This window comes from Acomys minous (assembly GCF_964271855.1).
Source record: "Acomys minous genome assembly, chromosome: 8".
NCBI classification, from domain to species: domain Eukaryota; kingdom Metazoa; phylum Chordata; class Mammalia; order Rodentia; family Muridae; genus Acomys; species Acomys minous.
In genome coordinates this window covers 57805123-57815813 of record NC_140489.1, presented here as the reverse complement: position 1 = coordinate 57815813, position 10691 = coordinate 57805123, and the positions used below count along the sequence as shown (strand labels likewise).

Genomic DNA, 10691 nt, shown 5'->3' with positions numbered 1-10691 from the left:
AAGGTTTAAAGCTGGTCTCGGGTGATCTCACAGAAATCAAGCTGAGCTGTCTTCTGTTTGGGAACGCTTCAGAGTCGTTTAGTTCCGTAGAATAGAACTTCCTTATATATCTTGGGCTCTTTTTGTTTTATTTTTTTCAATCATGTTTCAAAAGGTTTCAGTGCTGAGCTTCCAAACACATGGTGAATGTAATTATTGACGCTTCTCTAGCAGGCAGGCAGGCACTGTACTCACTACCCAAAGGCTTTTCTGTGTTACTGTTTACTCCCCAACGTGGTAGATCGTGGGCCCCTGGAGCTTTCCACTTGGGTCAGTTGGAAGCTTTTCCCCTCCTCACTGCCCCCGCTTCCGGCCCCTCCCCCATCCCAAGCAAAATTCCTAAAATCTCAGCCCCCACCCCCACCCCCGGCTTTGACTGCGTCAGGAGCGGTTGGAGCACCCGTAAAGAAATCAGGGGCCCGGGAACCAAAACGGGGTAGCGGCGGAGGATGCCGGGGTCGCTCACAGGCCGTGCTCCTGGGAGGGTCCCCGGCTCGCCGCTGGAAGCACAGATGTTTTCTCCCTTGCCCCGGCGTGGCGCCCTAGTCCGGCGATCCGGCGTTTGTGTGTCCGGGTTTCCGAGGAAAGGATTACACAGCGGGAGCTGCTGGGCCGCGCAGGCCGCGGGGTGGGCCCGAGACCCGGCGCCCGGTCTCCTTTGTTGACTTTTAGGTCTGTGGCTCAACAGAAGATTTATTCGCTAGGAAAGGGAAAATGCCCAAACAATGAAGAACTAACTGCATTTGTCACCTCGGGATGCTTGCGCGGTACGCTCTGGCCCCGCTTCCCCAGCAACCATCTGTCCCAGGCCCCCAGCCTGCGTGCGTCTAGAGGCATGCATATTCTCGAAGTGGCAGAGTGAACAGACATAGAATGAGAAATCCACGGGGCCGGGGCACCGCTCGCAGTGCCTGTGTAGCAAACCAACCCGCCGCTCTGGCGTGCCACATCCCGCATCCCGCATCCACCATCACTAGAGCGGCCTGGACCACGGGCATCTCGCCCCCAGCAAAACCAGGAAGCTCTGCCAGAGTCAAGGAACAAGAACTGAAAAAGCCGACACAAACCGGGAGGAGGAAGGGACAGCACAGAAGTCAGACTTTTGTGTCAGGGCAGCATGAGAAATGCACAGGCCAAAGAACACGCGTTTACATTACATAAGAGTTTTTAAATTTGCTGGCATTTATTTACCCGTTATATATGTAACTGTTGAGATCCAAAGAGTTTTTGTCTTTGGGGTATGCTTGACGTCCTTTAGAGGACTTGGAGTTAAGTTTTGAAATTACTCAACGCCAGCAATTTCTCTTCCCTCCTTTCATTAGTCGCAGGAGCAGAGCAGAGAATTCTGCCCTCTCTCTCTCTCTCTCTCTCTCTCTCTCTCTCTCTCTCTCTCTCTCTCTCTTTCTCTCTCAAGTGCTACGTGGCACCCCTTCTCTCATCTGGGGAGGTAATTACGCGATAATTAAGCGACTGGCAAGGCTCTTTTTATCTTGTCTGTAGAGTGGAGTGCTGCGATCACAGTACAGGCTGTCCAAGTTCAAGCCCTGGAGAGGCTGGAGTTCACACAGGAGGGCTCGGGCAGGCCAGCCTCTGCCTGGGCTGCTGCTGTTATTGTTGGTGTCAATCCGAACAATTGGAACAAACCTTACAAAGAAATAGGTGGACTGGAAAGTGAGCCTACTATCAAAGGAGATTAATGATTTTGTGATCTCAAGCAACTACGGGAGTGAAGTTGCATTTCAAAGCTTCTTACAAGGCAAACAAGCCGTCAGCTTTAAGTTCTTAGAAACAATATTTTAAAAATATCTTCACAAAATACAAAACAGCAGCTACCCTGAGATGCTCACAAAGCTTCCCCCGCAGGAATGAATTAGCTGCCCTCGTGCGCCCCCCAACCCTCCAAACGAACTGTGATAGCTAAGTTTTGTTTCTTTTTAATAGGAGGGCTCAGAGTCTGTGGTAGATAACTTAATTTTAGCAGCCACAGCTGCTATTTTATTCTTACTCAAATACTTCTCAAATTAGAAAAAAAATGAGAGAATTAATAGTTTAATCTCAAACCAGCAAAACAATAAAAAACTAAAAAGAGATACAGGTTTCAAAACCTCCATGCCCTCTTCCTCCACCAAAACAGGAAAGAAAAAAGAGAAAAGAAAAAAGAAAAGAAAAAGAAAAAACCCTGAAGTTAACATCAGTGGGAATAAAGAATTTTTAAAGTTTCAGTTCTTGTACCAGTGTCAGGTTAAGTGTCTGCTTTCATTGAAGCTATTTCGCTACATTTTGCTAGTTTCACATTCATTTAAGTTATAGTTGAGACCACTTTATTTTAGACCACACACCTGTTTGTCTTTTATGTTAAATTTCAGAATTTGAAAATGTCCTATTCAGAAGATTTATTTTGTATTTTAACTAAAGACCTGTTTTGGATTTTGAGTGAAAGAGAGTAAAAGAAATTCTTTGTCGTTAACACTTGATTTATTTAAATTCCTTAACTGCAAATGATCAGGAACATATTCCACAGATTAAAATCTTGTATTATTTTTGTTATTTAAATCAAAACACCTTAATTACAATCACATCAATAAAAATTAACATTTAAAATTTGTAATTTAACCATCACTTAAAGCAATTTCTGCTGTAAAGAAAAAGAATAAACCATGCAATAAATTAACATTGAGAAGGAAAAGAAGAAGAATAATGCAACCCATTTGTCTAAAACTAACACCGCGTCCAACTGTGGAAAGTGCATTAACACTGGATGAAACGAGCATATGAGGGCAATAACTAAACTGGCCACAATTTGGATTTTGGAACGTTGGACCAAAATTTGAAATGCATTTCTTATAACTTCTCTCATCTCAATAGTATGATGCTTCCTTTTTTCCCCTGGGGTGGGAATCTTTAAATGGTATACATACAAAAAAAAAAAGCTAATTTTATACATATGACCTCAGAATGACATGACTATGGCTCTCTGCGAAGCAAGGAGCAGAGTTAGGGAGGAAGGCAGTTCCTGAAGAATTGGTGGGCGTGGGGGGGGGTTCATATGTGGGTAGAGAGGACAAGCACGTAGGAGGATCCTTGTAACTAGGTCCGGCAATTTTTGAAAATGTAGCATGTGTGTCACCTATTAACCTCTACGCGGTATGCAAACGTGGGTAAGGTCTTCATAGCTGGGCACGATTAAGTCCATACGCGTATATATGCACTTCATTTGAAGACATCTGCCATCTGAATGCATCCAAAATGTATGGAAAATAACTGGCTCCCATGTGCGTAACCTGTCTATACTGCATAATGGCAGTCCTATCTTTCAATACTCTCAAAAGCCCCTACTGTCTACTTGTTTCTTTACCATTTCCATTTTTACGGAGTTAAGAGTGTTGACACAGACCTGTAAACTCGTGTGGTGGGCCTAGGTAAAAAAAAAGGGGGGGGGGCAACAATAACAACAACGACAACGTCAACAACAGAAAAGCACAAACAAATATCTTACAAACTTGACCATCTTCTTTTTAAATAAGCCCTGCACAGACTAGAATGTGTTCACAGGGGAAGGAGTGAAAAGGGGGAAGAGGGCAAGGAAGGAAGAAGATTTTCTATATGTACATTTATGGATCAATAGACGTTGCAGGAAAAAAATTGTTGGTATGAAGTCAGTCGTATTTGTAATAATACACACGAGTGTTGAATACAGTAAGAAAGTAACAGTCCTTTGAACTGGGGAAAATTGTGCATGGAAAATAAAAAGAGTTGGGGTTTTATTATGTGGTTGGTTTGGTGTGTGTGGTTTTGTTTACTGTTGGTTTTTCCTCTCCTGCTACCAGATTGGCCATGCAGACAAACCCCCAGTCCTGGGAGCTAGGAAGTATTTAGCACGGGTCTGGAATACACACCTTGGTAGTAGGCCGGCTCCAAGGCTGAGGGCTCGATGGGGCTCCTCGTGGCCACCGAGGCGCTGCCAAGGGGCAGACTGGCGGGCAAGGTGGCTCCGTAAGGAGAGTACTGCAGTGCCTGCTCATATGCCTTAAAGTCCAGCTTGTGCTGCTGCTCCGAGGAGGACATGAGGTTGTTGATAGAGAACGGGTGGTTAAAGGAGTAGTGGGGGTCCCCTTTCAGATGCAGCTGAGATTCGTGGGGTGCCAGGCCGTGTGCCGGGTGAGAGGGGGGTACAGATGCCAGCGCCCCTGGCCCGGAGCTTATGGGGGGCGCAGATGAAGACGCTGGAGACTTCAACTCCGAAGCGCCCCCTGTCGCCGTGGTCCCGCTGTGGTCCAGAGTCTGGGGGCTGGCGGCGGGCCCGGGGGCCGGCGCGCCCTCTAGCTGGCCAGCTTTTCCGTGCACACCCCGGTGAAGGGGTGACTCCGCGCTGGGGTTACCTGCACCTGAGGGGTCCTTGCGGCTTTCGGGGACACCCTTGGAGCCACCGCCCCCGTTCCCACCTCCGGACCCCGGCTGCTTCTCACACTTGAAGCGCTTTTGACGGCGCAAGTAGCAGCCGTTCTCGAACATGTTGCCGGAGTCCGGGTGCAGCGTCCAGTAGGAGCCCTTGCCGGGCTTGTCAGGGGATCGCGCCACCTTGACGAAACAGTCGTTGAAAGACAGCGAGTGGCGAATGGAGTTCTGCCAGCGCTGCTGGTTCTGACGGTAATAGGGGAAGAGGTCCATGATCCACTGGTAGATCTCGCTCAGTGTGAGCATCTTGCTGGGCGCCTGCTGGATGGCCATGGTGATGAGCGAAATGTAGGAGTAGGGCGGCTTGGCGTGCGGATAGCTGCGCTTGAACGTCTTGGCGTCCCCGCCTCCCCCCGCACGGCTGCGGCCCAGGTTGGACGGCGCGTACGCCATGGGGCTCATGCACGGGTTCATGGCGGCAGCGTAGGGGCCCAGGCCGTTCATGGAGGCTGTGGGCTGCGCGCCCATGGAGCCCATACCTCCGGGGCTCAGCGCTGCGCCCATGGCGGTGACACCTGCTGCGGTCATGCCGTTCATGGCTCCCGTGGAGCTCCCGGGCATGCCGGCCACAGCACCGGGACTCAGGCCGGCCCCTAGGCCCGGGTTGGCGTAGGACATGTTGAAGGAAGCCGGGGTCATGTTGCCGCTCGTGGTCATGGTGTTCATGGTCATGTAGGTATTCATGGAGTTCATGGAACCCAGGCCAGAGTTCATGTTGCTGACTGGGACAGAGGAGTAGGCCTGGAACGGAGACAGCAAGTGAAGAGGCCCCGAAAGGCAGGGTTAGTAGTGCGCTGGGAGTTTGGCTGGTCAGGGGCAAGCCCAGGGACAAACAGCATTTCTGCAAAGAAATGCCCAGACAGAAAAAAACTGTTAGGCGCCCTTCCCTGATCAAGCAGCGACGGCTTGCACTGGGGGGTTGGGGGCGGGAGGAGGATCCTAACGCTACAGGCAGGAAGAATTAGCGCTCACCGAAAAGATGTCCCCTGGAAGACGTGTTGCTGCTTTACATGCCTGGATCAGGGGCTAGCTATCCAACCCACACCAGCCTATACAAATTGCCTTTGGGCCAAATCAAATTTGAAACTCCTAAAACAGAATTTATGTCTGAGCGTCTGCTTCTTGACTTCACCCCAGCGGTGAGGTAGGTTCCACACAGGCCTGCTGGGTGATCAACCCGGCACCAGCTGGGCGCCCACCTTGCTGAGGGCTGGCGGGCACCGCAGGTCGCACTGCACTGGCGTTGTGCTGGCCGCTACTAAGCTCTCGCCCATAGAGGGATAGCCTATGTGCCAGGATGACCCCCCAAGCCAATTACTCATCTCCCAGCTACTGGCTTTGTCTTAAGCGTTGATACTAAAAGATTACTTTCTGTTATTATATTTAGAAGTAACGCTTTCCAACTATTTGTAACAATGATAAATGTTTTAAAAGAAGCAAACTCATCAGTTAAATAAAGTCCTGGAAAAAATAAAATTAAAAATAAGGTGCACGACCGAACAACAAGGTGCATATATTTAACTTAAGCGTGATTTTACATGTACAAATCTTCAAGCTAGCCAAAATTCTGTTACCTGCTTGCAGTGCTCTGACAATTGAGGAATTTGGTAACACAATTTACACACACACACACACACACACACACACACACACACACACACACACCCCATAGCTGATAGATGCCGCTACTGCTCACATCAAAGCCAAGGCTTTAAACCTACACATGTAGTTTGAAATATTTTAAAATTCCCAAGTCAAACTCTACTTACTTTCTCTTAATGCTATTCTACTTCCCAATTCCCAGCTTTGAGATATAAGAAAGCTCTTTCTATAGGGGTCTCCTCTGGTGGGCCGAGGTGACTGCATACAAAATTAACCCCCCAGAAAGTGGTCTGAGCTCCTACTAAAATCATCAGGAAGCAAAACCCCCATCAACAGCAACCGAGAGAACAAGGTGGCTAGAAAATACAGAGCCCTGATATAAAACTGCTTATTGGTAACCTAACAGACAGTATTGATGTGCTTAAACCTATGTTCATCAGCGAATGTAACTTTATTTGAAAACATAAGAGATGGATAGATTTTAATATGAAGACCTAAAAAGGTATGGTTCCCAAATAAACGCAGAAACGAATAAATAAATTTGCCATGAAGGTATTTTCAGATTTTGTACTTTTCTCTACAGATCTTAAAGTGCGTTTTACTTTGGGATTGATTTCTAGCCCTCTCTCCAAAATCGCGTGAGGGTTTCTCAGTAAGTGTGTTCGATAAGGATAATTAAAAATTTGAAGGTAATCGGCAGCTGTTTTGTAGAGAAGTACTTTTAATAGGTAGTGGCCATGTCTGTACCTGATTTTTTTCGCAGTGCTTTTGTGCACAATGTAAGATAAACCCCCATGAACATGCTACCAAGGGGACAATGAAGAGAAACAGGTTCTTGGCCCTGAGTTCTGGAAAAAAAAAAATCTGTTCTCACTAGCGCCACCCAGCGGTTCTAGAGAGGAAAGACTACACTTCTACAAACTGGGCTTTTGAAGAGTAAGTTTTATAAAATTTAGAAATTATTCATTACGAAGAAGCCCAACTTCTGCGGCAGATCATTTTTATCCAAAGAAGTCGGCGAATTTAGTGGTGTGACCGAGAGGCCGCCCGGTAAGCGAACACCGACTCTCGGAGTTGCTTTTAAGTCGTGCCAGAGCCCGCCGGTCAAACCGCGGCTCCCCGGCCCGGCTCCGGATCCCCGCTCTCCGCAGAGAAAAGGCAAGTGCTTCCCAAAGCCAGTGTTTTCAAAGCCCAGAGTTTCCAAAAACTCAGCTCTTTGCAAGCGCCGGGACCCAGCGGGCAGCGGGCTGGCAGAGAGGCCGGGCGGGGGCCACACTGCGACCCGCCCCAGTCCCGGCAGGAGCCCACCTCGCCCGAGTCTCCCGGGACACCGACTCTGGGGACGCCCGGCCGCCTCCCCGCTTCTCACCTCCTGAGTGTCGGCGTAGTAGCTGTTCCAGTCGCTGCTTTCATGCCCTTCCATCTTCACAGTCCCTAACATCCTGGAGCCACCCTGCCCGACACAACCATCCAACCCAGTGCGGAGCGACGGGCGGGTGCGCTGCGCGGGGCGGGGGAGGGGCGCAGAGCGGCCGCGGTCACCGGAGCGCTGGAGGGCCGAGCGCCACCCCAGCGAGGAGGAGGCCGGGCGCTGCGGGGCGCGGCGTGCGCGGCGGCGGCGCGGCGGGAGGGGGCAGCGCCGGGGACAGGAGGCGGCCGCGAAGCGCGGCGCCTGGCTGCGCCTCGGCGGGAAGTGAGCGGGCGGCCTGTGAGAAGCGAGTGCAGTTGAGCTGATGTGGATCTTACGTCGCTGGAGTGCCCACCTCCTCGTCCTCTCCCCATTTGTCCGCCGCACAAAGACGCTCGCACCTACAAAGCCCGAGGTGCACCTGCGAGGCGGCCGCCCGCCAGTCCAGCCACCGCGCCTCCCTCCCCGCCGCGCCAGTGCCGCGCGCCCCCCGCGCCCCCTCCTGCCAGCCCCCTCCCCCAAACCTGGCCCTCACTTTGTTTACAAAGCAGCGTAATTGGTTTAAGCCCCGGGGCTAGGGAAAGAGGAATATGGGGCGTGTGTGTGTGTGTGTGTGTGTGTGTCCCTTTTTGGAAAAGGAAAAAAAGAAAAATAGGCGGTGCCTGGAGGACAGGCCAGGGCTCTAGACCACAGCTGTGCTGCGGGAGAAGGGCCGGGGCGGTGGCTTCAGAGCCCTAGCACAGGGAAGGTGCTCGCTGAATGACCCCGAGTTCCCTCCTAGAGGTGCTCAGCACCCCCTGGACCTAACTACGACACAGTTCTTGGTCCCTTCGGCTCCTTTGCAGGCCGACCCGATTCTTGACCCCGAGTTCAACCCTGGGATACCACCCCCGCTTCCCGGGCTTCGGGGATTGTGAAGGGAAAAAGCCCCACTTTTCCCTCGTCACTAGAAACCCAGTCATCTGAGTCAACTGAGCAGAGTGACGTTAGGCCGACCTGGGCTCCTGGCTAGCAGAACGGAGGCGCTGCCACGAAACTCATACCTGCGGCTAAGAGCAGGTGAGTCACAGCACCGTTTTATATTTTTATGACATAACTTTTTTTTTTCCGCCTCAGTCCACTCCACTCCCCTTGTCGTCTGCAGCGATCAGAAAGAGGAAGAAACTGAGAGCAGATGTTTGTGTGATAGGGCTGTCGGATCCTCGTCAAGCCTGCCTCTCTTTGCCGGGCTCCTCCTCCCCCCCTCCCCCCTTCTGCAGCCTCCGGGACCGAGCAGGAGGAGACCGTCTGGTTTCAGATAGAGAAAGGTCAGAGGGAGGGGATAGCTCCCTAAACACTGGCGTAATCTGGGAGTATAAGGGCCTGGGTGCTGGAACGCGTCTGCCGTGCTAAACGAAGTGCCAGCCTGACTGAAATTCGAGTCAGCCCACATTAGTGCCTGGTCGTCCCAAACCTGGAGGAGCTGGGCTAGGGTATCGGACTCTCAAAAGGTCCTGGACGTCTGTGGGACCCCCTCCCCCCATTCCAAGTCTTGGGATTCCTTTCAGTTTTTCCAAAGCAGTGGCTTGCCCTCTGTCCTGAGGAAAGGGACTAACCAAAGAGATTAGGCTAGACAGAGTTGGTGATTGGCTCGGGGAAGGTGTCTACCTTTGCGTGACTGACTATATGTGTTACGGAGTGCATTTAAATGTGACTGTGTGGCCCAGTGCGTGTTGTGCCGGCCCGGTAGAGTTACTAGATTTCCTTTGGGAGCGATAAAATAAATTTTACAGTGACCAGGAGACTAAAATATTCTTGTTTTGCAAAGTTAAAAAAAAAAGGTAATTAATCTCATTTGAAGGAATGTGTTTTCACTTGTCTTCCAAACAGATAGCCCCCGCCACTAACCACCCAGTGCTTTGTTCTTTTAAATCTGGCAAGAGAATCACGTTAAATCCTTGAACCAAACAAACCTCTTAAATCAGCAGGGAGCAGAGAAGGTGAAGATGTGTAGTTAAGGAAATAAAAAGATAAAAGCATTGGATTACAATGCCTTTTTGAACAAAAAAAAAGTGTGTGTGTGTGTGTGTGTGTGTGTGTGTGTGTGCGCGCGTACATCATGTTATAAGCAAAGGAATGAGAGTGAAATTAAATCCACCTAGAACTCAGCAGAGCAGGCAACCCTCCCCAACTGCATTTGGCGCCTGTAACTAGAAGTCACTCCTGTCAGTTGTGTGAATATATCCCTGTGTGTGTGTGTGTGTGTGTGTGTGTGTGAAACTTAATTCTTTTTGTAAAGTTCCCACTGACAGCAGGACCTCCATTTGTAAAGCACAGGGATGCTTAGCTTCCTCAGTCTGGTCCTGGGGACTTTCAGGGATAAGTAGCTTCCTTGTTCCTTGGTTGTTGGTTCTCTGATGCCCTCTTGGCTCTTCTACAACTCCTAGCATGACTTCGACTTCTCCTTTGGGTAGTAACAACATATATAGGCTTTATATGGTGCATAAAAAGTCAAGGACCTGGTGTGTGGGTGTCATGTCACATGGAAGGAGTTAGTTAAAAGATCACATGTTCTTTCAGCCCATTTTCCAAGTCGGCTTGGCTCCTTTTCAAGTCTACTTAAAAGGGAAAAGAGGTCATTCATAAGGGGAGGCCACAGTGAAGTTTCTCGCAAGCGTCTTCAAAATCTAAGAGTAGTGGTCCAGAATGGACTCCTGATTACGGTGTTCTAGGTTTGTGGCTCAATCCTGGGAACACAGCGCCTCCTGTATGTATGTTCCAGCAACACCATCCAGGCGTTTTGTTTGTTTGTTTAAATATATTTTATTAATTTATTCATATTACATCTCAATTGTTAGCCCATCCCTTGTGTCCTCCCCTCCCTCCCATTTCCCCTTTACTCCCTTCCCCTATGATTGTGACTGAAGGGGACTTCTTCATCCAGGCAGTTTAATTCTGAGCTGACTGAAGCAACGGAGAAGCAAAAGCAGCAATTGGGTCACTTCCCTGCTTTTAGTTATGGCGGTTCTGGACACCTAACAAAGTCAGAAAACAGTTTGTGAAGCTTTAGTGTTCCAAAAGACAGTCTCCCCAGGTTTAAACCTGGCAAACACCCCCCGCCCACCCCCCACCCCCCCCCCACACACACAGAGAGAGAGAGAGAGAGAGAGAGAGAGAGAGAGAGAGAGAGAGAGAGAGAGAGAGAGAG

At 49.9% G+C, this 10691-nt stretch overlaps 1 protein-coding gene across 1 annotated transcript; it reads right to left on the bottom strand.

The window, feature by feature from the left end:
• Positions 1-1449: 1449 nt before the first annotated feature.
• Positions 1450-7912, bottom strand: FOXA1 (forkhead box A1). The gene is made up of 2 exons (XM_084792905.1): positions 7466-7912; positions 1450-5235 (listed from the first exon to the last, which is right to left on the bottom strand). Exons 1-2 carry the CDS (start codon positions 7535-7537, stop codon positions 3901-3903), a joined length of 1407 nt encoding a protein of 468 aa, XP_084649031.1. The 5' UTR covers positions 7538-7912; the 3' UTR covers positions 1450-3900.
• Between the last annotated feature and the right edge of the window lie 2779 nt (positions 7913-10691).

Excerpts from the sequence above, each read along its gene's own strand:
- FOXA1 (XM_084792905.1), bottom strand. The coding sequence starts at position 7,537 with ATGTTAGGGACTGTGAAGATGGAAGGGCATGAAAGCAGCGACTGGAAC. Across the intron at positions 5,236-7,465 it reads ACTACGCCGACACTCAGGAG|GCCTACTCCTCTGTCCCAGT; the intron begins GTGAGAAGCGGG and ends TCTCCGTTCCAG.